The 25,783-nt window shown below is 47.3% G+C and overlaps 1 protein-coding gene across 3 annotated transcripts; it reads right to left on the bottom strand.

The window, feature by feature from the left end:
- Positions 1-24: 24 nt before the first annotated feature.
- On the bottom strand, positions 25-23,908 carry LOC140898048 (butyrophilin subfamily 2 member A1). Of its 3 annotated transcripts, none has more exons than XM_073311481.2 (15): positions 23,832-23,908; positions 14,896-15,012; positions 12,955-13,302; positions 12,032-12,313; positions 10,984-11,088; positions 10,241-10,261; positions 8,792-8,812; positions 6,613-6,633; positions 6,180-6,200; positions 5,707-5,727; positions 5,239-5,259; positions 4,780-4,800; positions 4,315-4,335; positions 3,543-3,575; positions 25-1,755 (listed from the first exon to the last, which is right to left on the bottom strand). In XM_073311481.2, exons 2-15 carry the CDS (start codon positions 14,993-14,995, stop codon positions 1,238-1,240), a joined length of 1,554 nt encoding a protein of 517 aa, XP_073167582.2. In that variant the 5' UTR covers positions 14,996-15,012; positions 23,832-23,908; the 3' UTR covers positions 25-1,237. The 3 variants fall into 3 exon arrangements, with proteins under 3 accessions (XP_073167582.2, XP_073167584.2, XP_073167583.2); XM_073311483.2 differs by lacking the exon at positions 23,832-23,908 and adding an exon at positions 16,456-16,575; XM_073311482.2 differs by lacking the exon at positions 23,832-23,908 and adding an exon at positions 15,638-15,716.
- Positions 23,909-25,783: the final 1,875 nt, after the last annotated feature.

Raw genomic sequence — 25,783 nt, forward strand, 5'->3', positions numbered from 1 at the left:
GGAGTCTGGATTTGAAGTTTTTTTGTTTTAAGATAGCGACCTTCATGTCTGTGATTGCGTGACCAGAGAGATTGAAGTGTTCTCCGACTGGTTTTTGAATGTTATAATTCTTGACATCTGATTTGTATCCATTTATTCTTTTACGTAGAGACTGTCCAGTTTGACCAATGTACATGGCAGAGGGGCATTGCTGGCACATGATGGCATATATCACATTGGTGGATGTGCAGGTGAACGAGCCTCTGATAGTGTGGCTGATGTTATTAGGCCCTGTGATGGTGTCCCCTGAATAGATATGTGGGCACAGTTGGCAACAGGCTTTGTTGCAAGGATAGGTTCCTGGGTTAGTGGTTCTGTTGTGTGGTATGTGGTTGTTGGTGAGTATTTGCTTCAGGTTGCGGGGCTGTCTGTAGGCAAGGACTGGCCTGTCTCCCAAGATTTGTGAGAGTGTTGGGTCGTCCTTCAGGATAGGTTGTAGATCCTTAATAATGCGTGGGAGGGGTTTTAGTTGGGGGCTGAAGGTGATGGCTAGTGGCGTTCTGTTATTTTCTTTGTTAGGCCTGTCCTGTAGGAGGTGACTTCTGGGAACTCTTCTGGCTCTATCAATCTGTTTCTTCACTTCCGCAGGTGGGTATTGTAGTTGTAAAAAAGCTTGATAGAGATCTTGTAGGTGTCCCTCTCACATTCCCTTTCCTTCTCCCTGTTCCTTCATTGTCTCTTTTTCTACTCAGCATTTTTCTAGCCCTCACTTGTGATACCTGTTTATTTTCCTCTCCCACTCTCCTCTCCTCTCTCCCACAGATCATCCCCCTTGGCTGCTCCATTCTTTCCCCTGATTTTATCCCTTCTCCTCCTGCTGCCCCAATGAGATCTAAGGACACAGATCTGTACAAAACGCTCCCTGCTGCTGCAGAGCTTCCAGCTTCTCCCAAAACCCTGATTGATTAATTCTGTACCACCCTCACCTCTGCCTGTCCCCAACCCGATTGTTCATTCTACCTCCTGCCCAGCCCCCACATCTGCCTCTCAGGGCCCTCTGGCAGCTCCAAGGGGCTCTTCTTCCTCCCCCTCCCGTCCCTGAGGCTGCAGGGAGGGCAGGGAGGAGATTCTAGGGGTCATAGAGATGAGGAGCCAGAGGGTTGGGTAGCCAGAAGTCCTCTATGGTCATAAAGACTAGGGCATGCGAGGATAGAAAGGCTGATTTTGGGGCCCCCAGTGGGATATTCCACCCGCTGTCTCAGGGACATAAGCTGAGCCTTGATCCCCCCACCCCCAACCAGAACCAGGGTCGGATTCTCTCCCGAGGGATGGAGCCTGGTGGGAAAGTGAAGATCGGGGCCCCATCACCAGCATCACTAAATGTCACCTGCCACCGGTCACAGTCCAGACAAACCCGGATCCTGCTGGGGACCTGGCTCAGGGGCAGAGGGGCCTCAGGGGAGGTGAGAGCCCGGAACTGCCCCCTGCACTGCCCCACAGCCCAGATCCCCTGCTCAGGGCTAAGGCTGATCCATCCCTTCCTCCTCACAGACTCTCTGGCCACCCCCACAGCCCAGAGTTCCCCATCCCCCACCTCCACCTCCCAGCAATGTGTCTCCGCGGTGAATCCCTCACAGCCCAGCACACAGGCCCGAGAATCAAATCTCTCAGGGTTGTCGGGCAGTTTCTGCCATGTGTCTCCCCATCTCACACTTTTCCCATCCTCAGACAGGACGAGTTGGGACTGAGCCGTGTCTGGATCCAGCGTCACATTCACTAGGAAGAGAGAGAATCAGAGCGTTAGGGGCAGAGCTCAGCCCTGGGGGAGGCTGGGACCATTTCTCACACTCCCCAGCAGCCCTATTCTGGCTGGGACAGGCCTGGATCCCAGGGAGCTGCCTCTGACCTGGGCTCCTAAGACTGAGCAGGGATGTCACTGCACTTCCTCAGTCTTTTTCTCTTCAGCTGCCAGCTCCCTCTGCTGGGGCTGCTCCATTCCCAGCGGCAGAGACACAGCCAGGAAGGTGTCAGAAGTTTTTATTGAGGAGGGAACAGAGGAGGCAAGAACCAGCTTTAAACCCCAGAGGGAAGCTCCCTCCCCAATGCAGAGACGGGTCCGTGATGGAGTGAAAGGATCTTTCCCCTCCTGCGCCCACCTCTCCCCAGGGAGGGGACAAGAGACTCTGGCAGCCCCAGCAGATGGTACAACTCAGTGAACATTGGCAGAGCCTCCCCGCACCCCATCTTCAATCTCACTGTGGCCCAGCTCCCCCTGTGCTGGACTTTGCTGTGGGGCCTCCCCACTGCACCCGGCCTGCTCTGAAATGTCACAGCTCGGACAGCAACAGGCCACACGGTACCAGGACTGAACCTGCCCAGAATGTCGCTGCTCAGCAGCAATCACAGCACAAAGGTCCAGTAGCCTGGGGGAGGGAGGGGTCAGCACCACTGAAGGGGGTTCATGGTGGAACGAGGCAGAAGCAATGCGTGTGGGGGGAGCAGGGGCAAACTAGGGTTTTGTGAGGCCCTGGGCCAGAGCAAGTGGGGGCTTCTCCCGACCTCTTCTCCCTGAAGTCCGCCATCCCCCCCTGCGCTTCTTCCAGGGAAATGGGGTCAGGGCACAGGGGCTTGCCACACTCCGCCCACCTGGCGCTCCAGCCGGATAGCAGGGCAAGCCCCTGCACCCCCAACTTCCCTCCCCGGCTGAAGTGCCAGGTGGGTGGAGTGGGGCAAGCCCTTGAGCTCTGACCCTGCTCCTTGGCAGGACTGCTGGGCAGGCAGAACAGGTTGGGGCCCAGAGGCGTCCATTTTTCTGGGGCCACCCAATTGGCTGGGGCCCCTGGGCACAGGCCCTGTTAGCCCAGTGGCTAATCCGCCACTAGGAGGATGTGTGGAACAGGTGGCAGGTGGCAATAAGGAGAGGGTTATGCCAGTGATGTGGAGACTGAAGTGACGTCCTGTTTACCAGAGACAGGAGCATACCTGGGTCATGGTGGATAGAGAGAAGAGAAAAGAGACAAGCTCCCAGCTCTGATCACAGGAGCTTCCTACATCTTTATAATGGATCCAAGGGAATCCTTCTCTGTGATCAAGGCTTGAGGCTGGAGCAAGGGTCTCACACAGACACAGTCCCTGCTCACCCCATCAGTGTGGGGCCACTGCAGAGCTCCTGGCTTTCTTCAATGGGAAAAAGATGAAGGAAGAAACAGGGAGACACTGGAGATCAGCCATCAGCACAGGAAGATTAAACAAACTCCCCCTGGAGAAGTGGCTGTGGACTGGATCTGTACAATGAGTAGGAGCTGCTGTCACAGATCTCTGCAGCGTGCAGCGCACATGCTGGCAGTGGAGGGGAAGGAAGAGCAGATGCGATATGATGTCGATTCAGTATGGTGTGGTAGGACATAGGCACAAACCCTGCCTCATGATGCGCAGTGAAATGCAGGGTGCTGGGGAGGTCTGCCCTGAACGATCACATCAACCCCCACATTCGAGGAAAAAAGGGGCACATTGCCTCATGGGAACAGATATTTGGACATTGATAAAATATGATCTTAAATTACCTTCTTCTATAGGTGCCACAGATCTTCTCCACCCTAAAACCAGCCACATAATTAGAGATGAGAGCGGATCTGAACACGTATTGCATGATTCAATATTGTACAAACTAATACACTGAGGGGAAAAAGAAAGTTCTTCCAGACATATACTAAAATGTAAAGCATCAGAACCTCCATTAGGTTGCATGAGTGTCTCTCTCCCAGGGTGGATCTTCACTGCAGAGTTAGCCCAGGATCTTACTTGTCTGCTTCCCCAAACTGTTACTTGTGCAAGCCCAAAAACTCTGACTCAAGTTTGGTGGTGTTTTACACCCAGGCTAGCTGGCAAGACTTTGGGTACAGGCTATTGCCCAGGGTCCACTTTATTTCAGGTTGGTTAGGTCCCACACTTTGCAGTGTGGAGGGAGGTTAATCATCTCAGGGGCTGATAGTTCACCAGAGCCTTCTGACAATTCCTCCCGGGCCATATTTTTTTGGCCACTACCCACTTTACTACTGTATTGCTTACCAATTTGTCAAATTAGCTTTTGGTGTGAAATTCATCCAGTTTAGTCTTTCCCCATATTTTATAAAGTTACATGAAAAAGCAACCACCCACATCCCCCAAAGGAATGACAGTAAAAAAGCAAACAAACAAAAAAGGGTTTCCAATGGCAACAACTTTAAAAATTAAATTTAAAAGCAAACATCTCCACCACAATTAAACAAACTGCCACACAAAGATCGAATTTTGTTACAAAAACTTTCTTGTCAGAGCAAAGACAATGATACTTACTTATTTCTTTATCTCGTATGGCTAAAAATTAAACAGAAATAAATACATATTTTTGTTCGGCATTTCCCTTTTCTTATTTTTTAGCTTTCTTTATCACTAATATGACAGTGAAGGCTGAAAGACATCAAACTCATCCTCAAAATGTCAGACTAGAGGGCCCAGTGGTCCCTTCTGGTAAACTCTGTGACTCTATGTGACTCTATTATCAGTTTTTCAAAATAGCTTTTGGTGTGAAATCTCTCCAATTTACCATTACCCCATATTTTACAGAATTACAGTAACCCTTCCCAGAATAATAATAAAAAGAAAGGAGAGAAACCAAAAGATGTCATATTGCAACAAAAGTGTAAACGTTAAATTTAAAATTGAACAACTCTACAACAATGAAACAAGCTCCCACATGAGGATCCAATTTGATACCAAAAATAAATAAATGCTTGTCTGAGGAAGGACAATGACACTTACCAATTTCTATATCTCGTTTGTCTAAAAATTAAACAGAAATACACATATTGTTTGTTAGAAGTGTCCCTTTACTTATATTTTATTTCTCTTTATCATCAATACTAATGTTAAGGCTGAGAGATTGTTTCTATTCAACCTCCTCTTCAGGACAGTAAGGTGAGAGGATCCAGTGGCCCTTTCTCGTTTTAAACTCTGTGACTCTATAATTAATTCCTTCTCAGTTTTTCATTGGTGTGAAATTTATCCACTTTAGTCTTTCCCCAGATAGTATAGAGTTACATTACAAAACAACCCGCCATTCTTCCCCAAAAGAATAATAATAATAATAAAATAATAATAATTAATAATAAATCATTCATAATAAAGCAACAAGCAAACAAACAAAAGGTTTCATATTGCAAGAACTTTAAAAGTTACATTTAAAAACGTTCTTGTCAGAGCAAGGACAATGATACTTACTTATTTCTTTATCTCGTAGGTCTAAAAATTAAACAGAAATAAATACATATTTTTGTTCAGCATTTCCCTTTTCTTATTTTTCAGTTTTCTTTATCACCAATATGACTGTGAAGGCTGAAAGACATCAAACTCATCCTCAAAATGTCAGACTAGAGGACCCAGTGGTCCCTTCTGGTCTTAAACTCTGTTACTCTATGACTCTATTGATCATCAATTTCTCATATTAACTTTTTGCAAGAAATTTATCCAGTTTAGTCTTTCCCTACATTTTGTTAAGTTACAATACCCCCTACAAAAGAATAATAATAAAAAGCAAGTAAGCAAACAAAAAAAAAGTTTAATATTGCAACAAAATTGTAAAAGTTAAATTTAAAAGCACACAACCCCACCACAATTAAACCAGCTCCCACATGAGGATCCAATTTGGTATTAAAATTTTCTTGTCAGAGAAAGGATAATGACACTTACCAATTTCTGTATCTCTTTTGCCTGAAAATCAAACCGACAGACACATATTGTTTGTTAGGACTTCCCCTCTTCTTATGTTTTATTTCGCTTTCTCATCAATATGAAAATTAAGGCTGAGAGATATTTTTTTCTATTCAATCTCCGCTGGAGGAGGTCAGATTAGAGGATCCAGTCATTTCTTCTGTTCTTAAACTGTGTGACTCTATGATTCTATGGCTTATCAATTTTTCATATTAGCTTTTGCTGTGAAATTCATTCAGTTTAGTCTTTCCCCACATTGATTAAAGTTACATTACAAAACAAACCCCTGTCTGCCCCCAAAATAATTCTAGTAATAATAAAAAGCAAGCAAACAAACATAAAAGATTTCATATTGCAACAATTTTGAAAGTTCCATTTGAAAACAAACTTCCACATGAGGATCCAAACTGGTACAAAAAGTTTCTTGTCAGAGGAAGGAGAATGACACTTACTTATTTCTTTATCTCGTAGGTCTAAAAATTAAAGAGAAATAATATATACATTTGTTAGGCGTTTCCCTTTTCTTAGGTTTTATTTCTCTTCTTCAGGACGTCAGACAAGAGAGGGACAAGTGGTTCCTTCTGGTCTTAAACTCTGTGACTCTATTGTTTATCAGTTTTTCAAATTAAATTTTGGTGTGAAATCTCTCCAATTTAGTGCCTCCTTCCCACATTTTATCATGTTACTGTAACCTCCCTCCACCAAAAAATAATAATAAATAAAAAAACAAACACGCAGACAAACAAAAACAGGTTAAATGTTGCAACTGAATTGTAAATGTTCAATTGAAAATCAAACAACTCCACAACAATTAAACAAACTCCCACATGAGGATCCAATTTCATACAAAAAATTTCTTGTCAGAGGAAGGATAATGACACTTACCAATTTCTATATTTCGTTTGCCTAAAAATGAAGCAGAAATACACAAATTGTTTGTTAGGTGTTTCCCTTTTCTTATGTTTTATTTCTCATTATCATCAATGTGATAAATAAGGCTTAGAATTTTTTTCTACTCCGCTGCCTCTTAAGGAGGTCAGACTAGATGATCTGGTCGTCCCTTCTGCTCATAAACTCTGTGATTCTGTTAGAATCATAGAATCCTAGGACTGGAAGTCTAATCCCCTGCATTCGTGGCAGGACTAAATATTATCTAGACCATCCCCGACAGGTGTTTGTCTAACCTGCTCTTAAAAGTCTCCAAACATGGAGATTCCACATCCTCCTTTATTCCATTTATTACTTACTCTGCCAGTTAGGAAGTTTTTCCTAATGTCTAACCTAAACCTTCCTCATGGCAATTTAAGCCCCTGCTTCTTCTCCTATCCTCAGAGGTTAATGACAACAATTTACTTCCCTCCTCCTTGTAACAACCTTTGATGTACTTGAAAACTGTTATCCCGTCCCCCCTCAGCCTTCTCTTCTCCGAACTAAACAAACCCAATTACTCTATTGCTTACCAGTTAATCAAATTAGCTTTTTGCGTGAAACTGATCCAGGTTAGTCATTTCCCCCATTTTATAAATTCATATTACCTCCCCCCATGAGAATAATCATAAAAAACAAGTAAGCAACCAAAAAAAACCAGGTTTAATAATGCAAAAATAAATAAAAAGGGTAAATGTAAAAGCAAACAACTCCACAACAATTAAACAATCTGCCGATGATGGAGTACAGCAGTTTAGAACCATGCCCTTGGGACGACATGGGGCCGCTGCCACTTTCCAGCAGCCAATGGACAGAGTGCTGCGGCTGCAGGGATCCGACACGGCCACCTACACGGACAATATCATCATCTGCAGGGAGAGCTGGGACGAGCGTATGGAGCATGTCCCTGCGGTATCTGGGGCTCTCAAAGAGGCGGGTTTGACGGCCAACCCAACCAAGTGTCAGCTGCCCACCCAAGAAGTCACTTACCTAGGGTAGGATGTCAGGGGAGTGGGGGGCGGGGTGGGGGAGGGGGAGATACGACCTTTGGTACAAAATTCTTAGTGGGCTGCCCCCTCCCTTTCACAAAGTAGCAAGTCCGGTGGTTTATGGGATTAGCAGGATACTATTGACGGTTCATCCCAAACTTTGCTACCATGGCTGCCCAGTTGACAGACCAGGTTAAGGACACTGCACCCATGTCAGGCATTGGGAGAAGAGGAACATCCTGTTCTCTATCCCAGCAGGAAGCTATTTCCACAGGAGGTAGCCTAATCAGTCATCAAGAAGGAGGCCCTGGAGGTGAAATGAGCCATTGATGCCCTTACTTGTAGGGTTAGCCCTTCTACCTAGTAACTGACCGTGCACCAATCCACTGGCTGCGCTCAATGACAGGCCATAATCCAGGCATTATTCAGTGGCTTCACTCAATGAAGCCATACAGCTTTCGGGTGGTAAAAGCGTGGACTTCTTTTTCACAGGACGGTGGGGACATGAACTGGCCCCAGGACACCCCAGCCCAGGGTCTGAGAGGGAGGGTGGGCGAGGGAGTATACAAACCCCACACTGCGTCTCACGTGGTGAAAGGACAGTACTGGGCCCAGGTAGCCCCACCCATCCAGCCCTGCAGAGCATGCTTCAATTGGAGAGAGGGCTGGAAAGGGAGCAACCCAGCTCAGACGGGAGAGGCTGGGGAGGAGGACAGACCTGCCCTGAAGGCTCCTGACAAAGGACTGACCGTATACTTAGCCCCATCAGGGCTGATGGTTTCATTGCCTTTTCTTTTTCTTTTCACCTTATCTTGGATTGGAACCGGGGGGGAGACCAGCAGTTGGTTGGAAGTGACCCAGGGAGGGTAACTCGGAAGACAACTTTGCGGACCAGACACTGTTGACCCTCCTAAGGCCCTGGCTCAGAGCCCAGAAGAGTGGGTGGGCCCAGGCTCCCCTTCCACTGCCCACCTCCCTGCCCTTCTGATTCAAGAGGGCCAGGACTGCAAGATCTGCCCACTGGGAGGGGGCACTAAGTGTGCTAACCACTAGGTCACATAACCCACCGATGACCCTATCACGCTCCTATAGGGGGATCCAATTGTGTACAAAAAATTTCTTCTCAGAAGGAAGAAAATGACACTTACCAATTTCTAGATCTCGTTTCACTAAAACATAAACAGAAATATGTTATAAATTTTTTTATAAGCTTTTCTTGCCTTATGTGTTATTTCTCATTATCATCAATACAAAGTTAAGGCTGGGTGATTATTTTAACTCAACTTCCTTGTTTCTATTGCTTCCCCATCAAAAGGGAAAGTTTATCTAATTTAGACTTACCCCAAATTTTATTAAACTTGTTTAACACACCCTGTCCTGGGGCACAGCCCCATCCTAGTCAGGAAAAGACGAAAACGCCTCTGGGCTCAAGTGGCCTCATTCCTGCAGGGCCTGCTCCACTTGGAGGAAATGATCTCAAAAGAGAGAGGTTGTCACAGGAAGGGGGCCGCAACCAGCAAAAAGGCTGCTGGAACTCAGAGGAGCTGATTTCTGCAACAGAACCACTGGGAGGAAGAGAACGTGTGACCCTCTGCCACTCACAAGGGCCCTTCAGACCAGGTACAAACAGGGATGTGTGCAGAAATTTAAATTTGACCCCTTTTGGAGGGGCACATTCTGTACCCATCCCTGGAGCTCGCTCCCCTCACTGTTCTGGCCAGGGAAGGACTTTGCTCTTTCCCCTATGCCCACCTTGGCAGAGCACTCTTCCCTCCCACACAGGAGCTTGCTCTTTCCCCCACACCAGCAGGAGTTCGCTTTACCTTGCCTCCGCCCTGGCCCTGGCAGCAGGTCACTCTTCCCTGCCTCTGCAGCCCTGGGGTTGTAGAAGCTCTGTGCCCTCGATGATTATTTGGGGCCCCGTGCCTCTGCTTGACCCCCCTCCCCCCCATGCATGACCCTGGGTACAAGCTGACTGCAGCAGGAGCGGCTGAAGATAAATCCTGTCATGGGGTTCAGCTGTTCTTAAACTTCTGTCATGAATTCACTTGATCGATGCTACACTCGCTGGTGACTGGACTTGCCATTATTTTCTCAGATGCTCCATCGATATGTGGTCTAAGGCCCAGACAACTAAGCAGCACCCAGACTTATGTCTTCTAGCCTGCCCTGAGAGCAAACAGTCCTTTTACCCCAATGGATAGTAATGTCACATTAGAGGAAACTGAGGCACAAAAAGTTCATTAAAGTAATGCAGAAAATTCCCATTTCAGCACACCTTCATTGACAAGCCAGATCTCTATAGATTCTTCTCAAAGACTCTGAGACTGAGGCTGGTTTGCATTGAAAACTTACACTCCTCGTACACGTAGCTATGCTGACCTAACCCCCTAATTCAAAGGACTTTTAAGGGGAAAGGGTCTTTGGAAACATCCAAACAGGCCCTGAAATGGTCCAACCTGTTACACATACTAACCCTCCCCCACCCAGCAAACACACAGAAATAAAAATAAATCCGAGAAACCAACAAGCGTATATGCAATTGTGTAACTTGGTCAAAGTCTGTATTTGTGGAAAAAAGGGAAATTGAAACTTACCAACTTCTTCAGTAAGTTTCGCTGAAAAGTACAGAAATAAATGTAAATTAATATCATCTCCTTGCTTCATTAAAAGTGTTTGAAGACGACTTCCTATAGGTACACAATTCATTAGGAAGGAAGTCTGATTGATTTGGAAATCAGGCAGATATTCTTTATGGATGAAGTTCAGCAGGTTAAGGACAGCTGTGCCTGAGTTATGTGACAGTGGGTATGATTTTTTAATTTCCTCACTGAGGAAGAAATGTGTTTCTTTACTGATTTACCACAAGGGCATTTCTACAGGGCCTCTCACTGTAATGTCCAGGTGCACTACACTTTATTAGCAGAAAAGAGATTTGAAGGACAAATATGAGAGGCTAGGCTTTGCAGAACCTTCTCTCAAGTGGGACCAGAGACAGACAGTGGTAATCTCCTGAGAACTAGCAGCAGAGGGAGATGAAGGACCAAGCAGAACACAGATGTATCTGCTATGATCCGATTCTCTGACTCAGTTCTATTGCCCAAGACTCTCCTCTCTCCTATTCTACTCCCCACCCCCTACACACACAGTCCTCTTCTGCTCTCCCCCCCACAGCCCTCCCCACCACCTTCTATCAATAAATTCACATGCATTCTTCTTCTTTATACAGGACAAGGTCAGCAGATCACACCTTCTTTTAATATTAAATTCCTAAATTGCTCTAATTTATTTATTCGAACAAAATCTTTATTTACAGTATTTTTCTTCCTCTGATATTTACCTTTCATTTTAAAGAGATAAACAGTGAGGCCAATGAAAGCAAACAAAACCACCAGGATCACACTCAAAGTCGCCATCAAGGGATTCACCCTCGGGAAAAAGAGATCTGAAAAACAAAACACCAGAACTTGTCTCAATTTGGCTGATTACAGTCAGATGTTTTTATTTCATACAAATACATAAATGGTGCCCAGCAGGATTTGTGCAAGACAAGAGTGAAAGAATGGCCATGTGTACACTACACAAAAATGTGTAGATCGCTGGGTTTGCTCTGGCCCCTGCCTAAGGGCCAGAGCATACACACTCCAGGGAGGCCCTGTTCCTGCCTAAGGGCCAGAACCCCTTGACTATTTGGGGTTCAGCCCCATTACACCGGTTGGGATGCTAACATCAGTTTGCTAATTTCCCCTGAGACTAGGCAGCAATCCCAGTGGTATAGTGAGGCGGTGTGGCCTCCCTCCAATCCAGAGTGGGAGGGACGACCACCGCACCACTACACGAGGGTAAAATGAGTCCATTTGTGGATCTTGACCAAAGTGATGTAAGAAGCACAAGTCCAACTGAATGTCAGTAGAAACAACATCACATGACGTAGGTGATGTTTCCCACAACAAGCAATGAACAATGAGTTGGTGCAGCAACAAGATCACAAAGAAGCCACATGACAAAACTTACCACATTCAAAAAAATCACTGAGGTGAAGTTAAGGTTGCAGGATCATATTGTGTCAGTGGATTGAGTGAAAATTTCTCCTAAAAAATGCTGGAAGATTTGTGTGTGTGTGCATACATGTGTGCAGGCTAGTATCAGGAAAGTCAGACTTCACATTAAATTTACATGAAATCCCAAACTCTGATTTTCTGAATACTCACAACTAAGGGAATCAAATTACTTAAACTGTGATCCCGTAAATATACCAGTCTCCTATTTTCTGTGTTTGTACGTGGATTCTGAAATATCCACCACAGATGTTTCCGTTCTTTTCTTCCTATGTTTTGTTTGGTTTCTGGTGGTGGTGAGTTCAGTGTGGGGTTTGGATGGTGACTGACCTGCTATATAAACAGCTGATTCCTTGTCTTGATTGAGAACGGTGTTCGTGATGCAACAGGACAAGTTTTGGTTTGAATGTTCTGTTACAATGAGAGCAGTTTCTGTTTCAAACAGGTTGTTATCGCCACGGGATTTTGTTTCAGAGAGTGATGGTAAACGCTGCCCATTGAAATCTTTCCACAGCACCTCAGGCTCTGGGTACCAGCCAGCTGATCGACAAACCACCCGGATCCCTCCATCCTGGTGACCCTCCACAGAGATGAGAGGAGCAGAGCCCAGACCTAAGGGGAAAACACATAAAGGTTTCAATTCCATGAATTAATTTATAAAGCAGAAGGGATGAGGGACAGTTTGTGGATCCCTTACTCACACTAGAAAGCACTTGTTCACGGGGGTAGTCAGGAGAAGGGATAAATGAATACTGGATAAATGAAGGGATAAATGAATACTCAGTCTTGTCTAAGAGTGGTTAATATGTAGCTCCCCATCACCACCGTCACCACTACAGAGTCTCAGCAAATAAGGCTGCATTTGATTTTAACTACACCCCTACATAACAACCAACCCATAAGAAGGCCATAAAAGTCTGGCAGCCCCACCTTAGCCACACATCCTAGAAACGACTGCAGAGCAATTGGAAGGCTTTATGTGTCCAGAAGGCCTTTCCCTCTTAATTAAAGACCCCTTTGGGAGTCAATCAAGACTGGGCAAGAAAGTGCCTTGCCCATCCTGAAAATGTGTTTAATAACACGTTGGGAAAGTTTTCAACATGTTTTCCCAAGTATGAAAGTGGCTGTTTGCTGAAAGTTAGATACACTGTGTTATTGCAAAATATTTCACAAGCAAGGAGTCACAGCTGTTGTGATAAGAAAGAACAAAGCCTGCAGACCACACACAGTTAAAACTGACACAAGTTACTGACCTGCTACCCGCAGTTCCAATACGGTTTCTTCATAAAAAGTACCATCTTGAACAAAGCAGTGGTATTGTCCTTCATCAGAGGGTCTGATATTGAGAATCCTCAAGGGAACATTTCCATCTGTGAGTCCGGCTTTCAAAAGCTCTGTCCTTCCCTGATACTCTGGCATCTGCCCTTCATACTGATCCTTCCCATCACGATACAGGTGCACAAAGGATACAAATTCAGGTCGGAACCATCTCACCTCCATGTTTGCAGCGCTCATCCGGGGGGACAGGTGACAGGGTAACACAGCTTCCTGACCCAGGATGGCAGCGACAGGGTCAGGGGGTCCAATCACTGTGAATTTTGCTGGAAAATGCACCGGGACAGCAATAACAACAACCACCTTGGTGAGGCAGAGAACTGGGAATGGACGTGCTCGGCGTATAGTTGAGACAAGCTATTCAAGTAGCCCCTTTTTCTAAGTGCTCTCAAACTGACACGCTTACTGACATTGGCATGACATTTGCTGGTCCTCACCAGGAACAAGGGGAGGGTTGGTGGGCCATATCTGGTGTTCTTCCACCAAGGTGTTCCTGAGATCTAGGCCTGTTGCTCTAGGCAATTGTTGTACTATTGTGGTTCAATACTTCATATGATCAAGAGACCAATTAACCAAACTTTGCCAAATGTATTGCCGAAGGACAAATCAGTACGCTATGAAAAGGAGACATACATATCCTCCTTCTGGAAAGCAATCCTTACCTTGCAGTGTGCTCACCTTACACAGAAATTGTGCTTCAAAAATACACCACCAAAACCACTTATATTTATACCAGGGGTGTTCGCAAGTGAAAAAGCACTTTATCCATCACCCCATCCAACTCCCCATTTCTTAATCTTGTTCTGTACGTTCCTTATTGCTGTTTGGGACAGAACATTCCAAACCAGGTGGGAGTAGACGTACATCCCAGCCACTGCTAGGACATGGCATTCATGTCTCTTGGCTTTGATAGGCTTCCGATGTTCTATTCTGAACACTAACTTAACTTTAGCAAAGTTTGGTGGGATATTTGATGTGGGTGAACAGAATTGTTAGAAGAGCATAATACATTCCGTTAATTTCCCAACACCATATGTAAAGAGAGAATTACTGTGCATATAATACCTAATAATAAGGTGGTGTATACCACACCTAACATATATGTTTTAGCTAACAGGTCCAATAAAAAAACTCACATGACATAGAATATCAGGGTTGGAAGGGACCTCAGGAGGTCATCTAGTCCAACCCCCTGCTCAAAGGGGGACCAATCTCCAATTTTTGCCCCAGATCCCTAAATGGCCCCCTCATGGATTAAACTCACAACCCTGGGTTTAGCAGCCCAATGCTCAAACCACTGAGCTCCCTCCCCCAAATAGACTCCTAGTGGAATCAAAACTAGCTCTGATATTCCACAGTGGAGACAGGAGGCGGTGCAATTGTCATGTAGGGCCCTCACCAGGGGCCCACACCATCAGGTATTAATACCTGTCCCCAGCCTCTCTCAAATATTCTAGTTCTTATTACATTTTTGTGCACATGTGGGGCTCTAACTATGGCTCCGATCTCTGGTATATCTCAGATCCTCTAAGATAATTTATGTACTTTATGAATTATTCTTGTTATTGTTAAACTCTTCAACAGGTGTCCAGTCAATGCTCTGGGTATCCTTGACAACCTTTTCAAGAGACTCGTGTGAAGAAACAGACCTGAGCCCTATCCCAGGAGCAAATAAAATAACCCCGCAGCAGCAACAGAATGAGAGCAAACAATGGATAATGAAGGTGCTGATCTTGCTGCGTGGTTACATTTACACACTGGGAGTAGTTACATTGACTTTGAGTGGAGCATGTTGTTCAGACACTTCAGGAGCCTAAATAAATTCTCTAAGAAACAGCAGCCACGGGGCGAATTCCTACCTGATCCCATCCTGTGAACAGAACAGGTAAGGAAGCAAATGATAAACCCAGGGAGAAGGGAGCTGGCTCGGGAGCTGTGGCAGGATGAGAGAACCTTCATCTGCACTGTAACTTGATCTAGACAACGGGAAGAAGGAGGAAAGAAAACTCATCTTAGTGAACATAACACTGAGACTAACAGGAAATCATTAAAGTCAAACATTAAAGAGGACACATTAAATAAGAAAGGAATAAATGCATTATTAAGTGAACTTCTTCATATTATGTAGTTAGAACAGCCATTTAAATAAACGGAATATGTGTTTCCTTTATGAGTCTGAATTTGTCCCATCCCTACAAAATCCACATTAAAAAAGTCAGATCGGTGTAGAAGTTGGTAGTAATTCCGTCAATGGAGAAAAAAGTTTTAAGGAATGAGAAACTGTGTGTTTGTCAGGTTTCAGAGAAGCAGCCATGTTAGTCTGTATTCGCAAAAAGAAAAGGAGGACTTGTGGCACCTTAGAGACTAACCAATTTATTTGAGCATACGCTTTCATGGGCTACAGCTCACTTCATCGGATGCATGTGTGTTTGTGTGTGAGACAGAAAGATTCTTTGTTTTTGTTTGTTTTTTACCCATTTCTTTTCTTTCAACATATCAGAGGCAAAATGATTCAGTCCCATAAACAGAATTATCAAGTATCCGAGGTAACATAGAAAGAGGCTGCCCATAAAGTTGGATTTGCAAGCGTTTGTAACTTACTTTTCAAAACAGAAATCTACAATAAGTTAATTCATAGCCAGACTCCCTTTGAATGCATTGAGAGCAGGATCAGGTCCAGTTTTCCTGAATAAAATATAAAGAGGAAAGACAAAAAATTCTTACATCAAATAGCCACAATAGTCTGATGTTAAATTCCAATGAAAGGGGAGGAAACAAAATAGCTCAGATAAAATTTGGAATATATAGTTCAAAAGCAAAGTTTATATTCAGAGTCAGATACATTTATCTGGGATTACTGGATCATTTTGCAGCTATTTATTCACTCAAAGACTAAATGTCTCCTAGGAGATATCTAAGAGCAGTGGAGAGAGTACTCAAGTGACAGAAGCTCACCTACCTGATGACCCCTGGAAATCAGCTTTGGAACAGTTTTGAGCTCTCCCTGGCATCTCCAGGTTTTCTATAATCCTCATCCATTCTCCTCTGGGGGGTTTACATTTTCAGTGATGATTTCAGTGAGGACAAATTAAGTGAGGAGAAATGACAGAGACAAGGAGCTGGATCCCAGGCTTTGCTTCCAAATGTCTGCCAAAACGGTGTCTCTTTTTTGTCAAGACACTGAAGCGAGATGTGTCTCTCTCGATGCCTCCACCGCGCTAGAAAGCGAAAGTAGGAAAGGGAGGGGCACGGGGGGGGTTTCCGTCCCTTCACCCCCACATTGCCCTTTGGGGTGAAGGATCCTCTCCCGGAGAAGTCCACCCAGGGGTCCCGTCTTGACTCAGATCTACCCAAGGGCCCCAGTTTGGCGGAAGCCCCGTGAGAATTTCGCAGAGACTCGGCTCCCTGCTCCGCGAGACCTGCTACATGCGGGACCGGATTTCTGACGGCGCTGGGTTCACACGCATCAGGGGCCCCTCGGTCGCTCCACTTCTGCTGCAGCCCAGCGGCCGCGGCGCCGGCTCCGCTCTCCAGCCCCTTCCCCTAGGACCGGCCCCGGGGCTTCTCCTCCGCCCCCCACCCCGCCCACTCGCTCCTGCTCTGCGCTGGCGGCTGAGGGCTCCTCTCATCCCCCCCCCCCCCCCCGCCCGTCACTGGCAAGCAGCCTGTGGGGGGCCGGAGAGGAGCGCTAGGACCAGGGAGAAAGTGGGCGGGGGGGGATCCTGTTTACCCCTCCCCAGCCCTGCTGCGCCTGCAGTTTACTCCTGGCACCTCCCTCGCTCCAGGGACCAACCCTAGCTCCCGCCCCGCTGTGCTTTTGCCCCAGGCCCTGCCCCGCTCCAGTCAGCAGGGACTAATCCTCCCCCCCTGCCCCACTGTGCTGGTCTTGCCCCTGGCCCCTGCCTCGCTCCAGCTGGGGACCAATCTTTCCCCCCCCACATGCCCCCCTGGGCTCTTGCCCCTGGTCCCTGCCTCGCTCCAGCTGGGGACCAATCTTCTCCCCCCCCCCCCCACATGCCCCCCTGTGCTCTTGCCCCTGGCCCCTGCCTCCCTCCAGCTGTGGACCAATCTTTCCCCCCCCCCACATGCCCCCCTGGGCTCTTGCCCCTGGTCCCTGCCTCGCTCCAGCTGGGGACCAATCCTCTCCCCCCCCCCCACATGCCCCCCTGGGCTCTTGCCCCTGGCCACTGCCTCCCTCCAGCTGGGGACCAATTCTTCCACCCCCCACATGCCCCCCTGGGCTCTTGCCCCTGGTCCCTGCCTCGCTCCAGCTGGGGACCAATCCTCCCCCCCCCACATGCCCCCCTGTGCTCTTGCCCCTGGCCCCTGCCTCCTTCCAGCTGGGGACCAATCCTTCCCCCCACACACATGCCTCCCTGTGCTCTTGCCCCTGGCCCCTGCCTCCTTCCAGCTGGGGACCAATCCTTCCCCCCACACACATGCCTCCCTGTGCTCTTGCCCCTGGCCCCTGCCTCCCTCCAGCTGGGGACCAATCCTTCCCCCCCCCCACATGCCCCCCTGTGCTCTTGCCCCTGGCCCCTGCCTCCCTCCAGCTGGGGACCAATCCTTCCCCCCACACACATGCCTCCCTGTGCTCTTGCCCCTGGCCCCTGCCTCCCTCCAGCTGGGGACCAATCCTTCCAACCCCACTGTGTCTCGCTGTCAGGGTAGATAACAATCAATGATTTTTAAAAAAAATTAAAAAATTGGATTTTTTCATTTAAATTGGATTTTTTTGAGAAAATGCTTTTTGAGAAAAAAACCTATCTAAAGATGAGATATCTTTGAGCTATAACCTATCATAGAATAGGGATGATACATTATATTTCTATAGTATGAGACAATATATTCATGTAATGTTTGAGAAAAGTTTTGTAAATGAGTTCTAATAGTTGATGGATTAGGGACCCAATCTTATGGGGTTCCACAGGTTTCTCTATAGATTATTTAGGTTAATCTTTCCATCTACCCAATGGGACTCAGTGCTCAGTCTAGAAGACACCATCAGAGATGCTTAATTTTTCAGTTCTCAGACTGCGGATTTGGGTCTCCAGAGGTAACATGCTTGTTAACAGCAAAAATGTTTTAAAATAAATAAATAATATGTAAAGGTGAGAAATAACTGACCTCACCTCTATTGTCCCTTTGCAAATTTGTGTACATGGAGTCAATCCCTTTGTACCTCTCTCTAAAAGTGCAAAGTTTCAAAAAGTTCAATGACTAGAAGACTGTTGGGGGCAGAATAGATCTGGACAAGGAGAAGAAGTCTGGAGATAAATGTGAGAAGTGAGGGACATATGCTTTTTTGTTAAAATATTATATGTTTGCTGTTGAAGGAAAAAATCCAGAATACTTAACGTTGTTTTCGTTAAATAAAACAATTTAAATGTCTGTCTGGTGATGTTCTCCTCCTAATACAGCCAGGCAAGAAAATCCTCCAATTATTAATGATTAACCTGTTGAATTGGAGATCGTTCACCTCCCAATGACAATAAATATCTGCTTCAATTACCTTTGGTAAATGAAATAACCAATCATTCATTTTCTAATATAGCTGTAAAACTAATCCGAAAAGTTTTCAAAATAAATCACTGTTTAAAAATGTATAGTGTGTACCTTCTAAAAATGAAACCTACATCGATCTCTGAGTTGTGAAGAATATGTATTAAGGTTGTAACAACAAACAAGAATGCACATTTATATAGAAAACCATGATTAAATCGAGACTTCCTGACTAGTGATTTAAATCATGATTTAAATCAAATGCACCCTGCCCGCTGTGCTCTTGCCCCTGGCCCCTTCATTCCCCAGGGCGCCCCACAAATATGTTTGGCGCCGGGCCCACAAAAAGCTAATCCGGCCCTGTTTAATACAATCATAATAACCATTATATTTTTCATCTGCTGTGCCAAATGAAAACTCCCCTTTTAATTACTTCTGTAATAAACAGCCCTTGTACGCTACACTGGAGTTTATGGTGAAGGGAGCGTCTTTATTGCTGTAAGGTCGAAGGTTAAAGCCAAACCTCTCTCTGTTCTCAGGTACAAATCAAACAGGGACCAAACTGCGTAAGTTGTTAGTTCTAAGTTCTGACTGGTCAGCAGACATAGTGCTCCCCTTGTGACAGGATCCCCCGCGTGCAAACTGGATCCGGGGTACCACTGTGGCCCCTTACGTCTCCAGCCTGGGCTGTCTCTCACAATGCTTTGAAGCAGTAAACCCCATTGGGAGCTGTCGTCACTCAGCTCAACAGTAGGTGGAGCCCCACACCCAGCTGGATTGCCTGAATTCTCCCAGAGCCACTCACACATCACACAGAGAAAGACACCAGCCAATATCCCCCAGCTCCCCAGCCTTGCACCCCAGTGTAAGTTTATTGCCCAGTGTGGAGAGGACATGCACCAGCCAGAAATGGAAATCCAGCTGAGGTGAGAAAGGAGAGCTTGCCAGAGATGTGGCTTGTTACCAGGGCTGCTGTAAAGTTGGATACAATGTTGCACTATTTAATGCACTACACTGTGGAATTTGTATGTTCTTGCAGCTGGATGGTGTGAGCTGAAATTATTTTCCTTAAGGGGAAGGCTGTCATTGCTCCTTGTTTTGCTGGGGAATGCATGTCTGGAGATCTGTAGCCATCAGTCACTCGCCTTCATACTGCTGCTGTTTCATGTGGCTGGGCCCTGCAGCCAGAACTCTTTTATAGCAGAGTGGATCTGAGATCAGGATCAAGAGGGAATCTGGGGAGTGGCCTTCTGGAGCCAGAACAGGAGCTGCAGCTGCGATGGGAAAGGCGTGCTGGGCAGAGGCATCCTGGGGAAGCAGCTGGTTACTTCCTGAGCAACCAGATACAATGTTGTTACAGATCCTTACTCACATTGTGATGAGATACATTGTTACCCCTGTGTAAGGCAAACTGGTTACATGGTTGTAAACTTGCTTCTAACCAGCCTTGCTGCTTCATGGCATCCAGATGCTGTCAGCTCTGGTGCATGGGCTCAGGGGGAGGATCCCACTGCTGCTGGGTTTTTGTTGCTGGTGAACGTATTGCCTGAGAATTGCAGTCTTCAATCAGATACATGTGACATGCAGTTATTTTTGGCCAACAGAAGTGGCCTCCAGGGGCTGAGGTGGAAGTTGGAGAGATGAATCCCTCATCCCATGTCACTTGCAGCTGACTGTGCCAATGAGACAGTTCCCAGACTGTTTAGTGTAACAGCGGGATGGGAGAGTGGGAATACTCTCCAACAAGGACACACACACACAAAACGAGGGTTGGGGGAAAGTGAAACAAGCTAGAGGCCATGAGTACAAATCATCCCACTTCTACTGAGTGTGGTTTCAGAGTAACAGCCGTGTTAGTCTGTATTCGCAAAAAGAAAAGGAGTATTTGTGGCACCTTAGAGACTATTGGTTAAATAAATTGGTTAGTCTCTAAGGTGCCACAAGTCCTCCTTTTCTTGGAGTGTTGTTTGTGTTTGCAGGCACCTCCCAGCCCTTATGACTGACCATGACCTCCTATTCACAGACCTAGAAGGCAACCTAGTATTGGACACCTTTGCAGCCCATTTTGCTAATAAGTGAACAGAGGTCGCACAAAGTCACTGAAGTCAAAGCGGGGAACAGAATCAGGGTCTCCAAATGGAATCCCAGGTCTTAGCTACTCAGCCCCACGGCCTTGGCTGAAAGTGTCAAGTATCTGTTCATTGGTTCACCTGTTGCTAACGGTTACACCACACCAGAGCCAGCAACAGGAGACCAGAGCCCTGATCCCAAATGTTCTGCTGATGACTGGCAAACACTGGTGTAAGCCATTAGCACAGCCTGTGTCATGTTCCCTCCAGCAGCTGGCCCACACACAGCCCAACAATTATTCCCAGAGCTGAAGTGGTGTGGTGGGGATCTGAAGAGACATGATTTAAATCAGCGGTTTTCAAAGTCTGGGTCACAGCTCTGCAGGGTTCACCCCTGGCAGGGAAGGTGGCCGCTTCTTTATTTGTATCCCACAAGGTTTCATCTACATTTAATGGGTTATTTAGTTGCAAAGAAATATACAATGGAAATGTAATTACAGGGGTATATGCAATCTACATGTAAGATAACAACAAACAGCCTTTATTAGTTTTCATGAAGTTTCCACAACAGACATCTTCTCATCTTAACACAACCCTAAATTGAAGTGTGTGTTAATCTAATTACCAAGGCCTACAGAATGGAAAGGTAATGTAATAATAAACAACAAGATTTAGACAAGTAAAAACAATACACTTAACATCTCTGGTTTGATCTCTGTCTGCACCAGTGAATTGGCGTGAATACACATCGATACACTTAACCCTTCTTTGATATTCGGACACAAGGGAACTATTGCTCTGCTCTGAGCTGGTCTGTCAGAGTCACATGAGCAATGTATTTTCCACACTGTAATTGCCTTTGAATTACAAGTTCCCAACTGGCAAGAAGGAAGATCAGCATCATGTGGCCAGCAGAGCTCCCAAATTACTGGATTAGTGGAAAATTCACTATTTTCCCTGATTTCCATTGCTTTTGCTGTCGTGCTTCAAAAGGAGACAGCTATTCACAGACACACGTGTGACTCTTCTGCCAGCAAACATGCAGCAAAGTCAGCATTAGAAGTCTTGACTTCAAATGTCACCTCTCTTTTTTGTTCTTTATATTTCCATGCACATCACAACTCGTGTCACAAATACAACACGAGATCCCCTGCCCGAGATAGCAGAGAAGTATCAAACACTTTCTCCCCCCGATTACAAAGTATTTGAGAGGCTGCACAAGGTCACTTCAGGTGGAACTGGGAAAAGAACCCAGCTCTCCAATATGGAAAACCCAGGTGCTAGCCATTCATTCCTACTGCCTTTGGGTTGAATGCATAAAATAGATATGATCTGGTTAGCACCACTGCACAACAGAGCCAGGCACAGAACCTTGGAGCTCTGACCTCTAATCTGGCTCGTAAGCATTTGTGTACGTGATGGAACAGTGTGTCAAGTCCCCCAACAGTGATTGGCCTCAGAAATAATGGTGGGGGACCAGGGAGGTCATGTTACAAATCCTGCTGCTGTGGGAGTGGGGACTGAGGGGTTTCATGGGGTATTAAAAAAAGAAAACTAAAATATATAATTTAATTCACCCGCTCGTTGAAAATGTTATAAGCAATTGATTGAGGGGCAATGTGCCCTGAAATCCTGGTATTCCAGATTGAAAACATCAGTCTCAAAATATGGGCTGGGATTTTCTCAGGAGCCAAGTCCCCATTGAATTCCTGCCCTGAAGCCCTGGGGATTGCACTGGTTGGACAGACGTGGTCTAAGAAGCATTAGGGCCAAGCCCCATTAGACAGGCTGATTTGTTGTTAGAATGGTTGGGCTTTGCCCTAGTGCTGTCCTGAACACTCTCAGCAGCAATGCCTTCCGGGTAGGTATCTACAGTCCCAGTCCCTAGAAAGATCACCGAAGCAGTGGATCCTGAGAGATTTGAAGATGCTGCACTGTGGGACTCATGGAACCGCTGTGGTTGGTCCTTGCCCATGTACACCACAGAACAGGTCAGACTGACCCAGGTCAGCACAGCCCAGGGGTTAGTTTTGTTGCAATCCAGTGTAATCCCAGTGGTAAATGACATGGACCCCTGAGCTGTCTGGAGCCCTTTTGTGTGTGGATTCAAGGTGCTGGGGGGGCGGGGGGGAGGTCCGTGCATTATTTAGCACAGTCACCTCCTGTGCCGGCATCTGAGTTTAACCCCTTCATCCCAATGAGAAACCTCATCTCCCTGCTGAGCCTGGGATGTTTGTCAAAGAGTCTTTCCTTCCTAATGGCTGCGCTTCATCACTGCTCAGTGCTGTTGTGGGGTGGCAGGCTGGTCGAGCAGTTTGGGCACTGGACTGGACCTTCAGATATCTTGGTTGTATTCCCAATTCTGCCACTGACCTACTGCATGACCTTGGACAAGTCACTGCCCTCTCTGTGCCTCAGTTTCCCTTCCCCACCTCTTGTCTACTTCGTCTGCAAACTGTTCAAGGTGGGCATTGCCCCTCATTGTGTTTTATGCAGGACCCAGATCTCATTTGGGGGCTGTGGGGACTGCTGTGATCCAAATAAAACTAATAATAAGTTCTATGATACAAATCAGTAACAAGATCAGCAGCTTGTAACTTCCCCATCTCCAGCCTGAAGGCAGCATTCTCACATAGACCGGCCTGCAGCTCTTGTGATTCAAGCCTCACTGATCATTTAACCGCTTCTGTTCTGTAAAAAGCAATTTTCCAATGTGCTGGGGGGAGGGGACTTGACACTTGGCTCTGCCCAGGCCCCACCCCGACTCCACCCCTTTTCCCAAGGCCCCACCCCAATTCTACTCACCCCATTCTGCCCCATCCCCGGAGGGTGCCAATGCTTACTCCTCCTCCTCTCCCCTCAATAGCCCCCACAGCTGAGCTTGACAGGCGGGAGGCACGGAGAGGCACTGATCAGTAGGGCCTGACAGCAGGACCCACGCGGTCGGCACCTATGATAAAAAAGTTCCCTTATTTCACCAGGGGAAGCTGGTTTTAATAAGGATTCCACTTCTTAGATAAAAGTCTCCCATGTCAGGTATCTTGAAAGACTATTTTTTGCCCTTCTTGCCACTCTCCCAGATCATCTATTTTTCAGTAGTATCTCCCATTCAGTGAAGGCTTTGGAGAGCTGAATGATGCAGATACACTTGCAACAGGCAACTTCCGGTGAAATGAACCTTGTAACCAAAGTTATTACCATTAAATTTGACAGCAACTCCCTACCTTGTACTCCTGGGCAGCTTCCTCTGTAGGAACCACCATGTGAGCTCTGTGCACTTGGGATCTGTCGCACACCACACAGATGGGGGTTTGATCCTCTTCACAGAACAGTTTGAGCCTCCTGGTGTTCCCCACACACCCTGCCCCCTCCTGCTCCTTTCGCTGCCTGAAAATTCAGCCCCTTTGGCTATTTCTACATTTGCCAGCTGCCTGTTGGGCCTGAGGTTTCTCTGTTGCACAGTTTCTCTGCACTGAGGGTAGGAGGCGGCTGTGTCGGGTCCCTCCCAGCACTGGGCGATGCAGGCTCGGCAGAGATTGTGCCCACACTCCAGAATGACAGGGTCTGTGAAATACTCCAGACAGACGGGACATGTCGCTTCCTCCTGGAGACTTTCCACGGGGCTCTCTGCAGCCATGGCTCCCTCTCTCTGGGCAGTGGGACAAGGTTACTTTCACTTTCCTGAGGTCAGGAAGGTAGGGGCAGGCTGGGGGTGGGGGTGCTGTACCAGCACTGATGGTGAAAAAAATCCAAATAAAAACAAAAAACAAAAGCCTTGCCCCCCAACTGCCCCAGCCAGGGCCCCCACAATGCCAGAGCCAGACCCCCACGCCTCCACCCCACTCTGGGCCCCATGCAACACCCCCCCCACACACACACACATTGTCCATGCTAAGGCCTCCACCATACACCCCCACACACTGTATATACCAGCACCCCCTACTCATTCTGCATTCAAATCCCTCCCCCCATACACTCTGGGGACCCCCTGAAGCAACACCTCTCTGTGCCCCGCCAGAAACCCACACAGCCAGTGTCCCCTTTGCCCCTCTTACCCCCTCCCCCCCACACGATACCACCAGTCCAGTGTGCCCACCAGGACCCACCAACCAACACTAAGAGAAAGACAGGCCAACACACTGAGCAGAACTTTTAATATTTTTTTAAAAAAAGAAACAGAAAAAAAAAGCAGGGGAGCCGACCCGAGGTGCAGCCAGTACACACCCAGAGCAGATCCCCAACAGACACCCCCTCCCAGGCTGGTGCACCCCAGATAACCAAAGACTGACCAATAATTAGCACAGGGCAGTGGGTGCCACTCCCCTCCCCCCACCAGCCCAGTCGAGCCACCCCCAGCCCAGCTGTGCCAACCCCCCCAACTCGCGCAAACCCTGCTGCAGCCTCCGCCTGCCCCTCCCCCACACAGCCTGTGTGTCCCCCCGACCCCAGCTGCCCCACAACAGCCCCCCCGCCCCGGTGCACTGCAACTGCCAGGCCAGCAGGGCAAGGGCAGGTTAAATCGATGCTGCTCTGCTGCAGGTACTGCTATCCCCCCCTCAAACCACAACGCCCGCCCCCCTCAACCAACAACCTCCCTGCCGTGAACCAGGCGCAGCAAAGCAAGCTGGTGGCTGGGGTGGCCCTGCTGAAGGGGCGGCACTCCGGCAGCAGCCCCGGCGGCAATTCGGCGGCAGCCCCTCTCCGTTGTTTCCCAAGGCTGCAATTCACGTCACCTCTGGGTGTCCTCGATCCCACCTGCCACATGGGGCTAATGCTGACCCTGCCTCCTAGGCTGAATCCATTCATGGCTGTGTGGTGATGGGAGAAATGGCGATACCAAGGTGAGCAGATTTGGGCTGAATTACTCCACAGCCTGAGAGTGAGAGCCAGCTCCCTGCAGGGGGCACGGGAGAGTGAGGGACTCAGGCCAGCTCCGCATAGAGGGGGGTCAGGGCTTTAGCCCTGCAGCTTCTGCCGCTAGGGCATCTGGGGGTCCTGAACTGGGGGCTTCAGCCCCACGTCTTCTCCCAGGGTCCAGGGCTTCTCCCACCCACCCTGCGCGGCTTCTGCCGGGGTCCGTGGCAGTGTTCCCTGTAATTTTTTATGTCCATGTGCGGAATGACTTTTGTTATGTGCACCAATATGGAGGTGTGTGGTAGGGCTGGGGCCAAGCGGT

Source organism: Lepidochelys kempii, chromosome 14 (assembly GCF_965140285.1).
Source record: "Lepidochelys kempii isolate rLepKem1 chromosome 14, rLepKem1.hap1, whole genome shotgun sequence".
NCBI classification, from domain to species: domain Eukaryota; kingdom Metazoa; phylum Chordata; order Testudines; family Cheloniidae; genus Lepidochelys; species Lepidochelys kempii.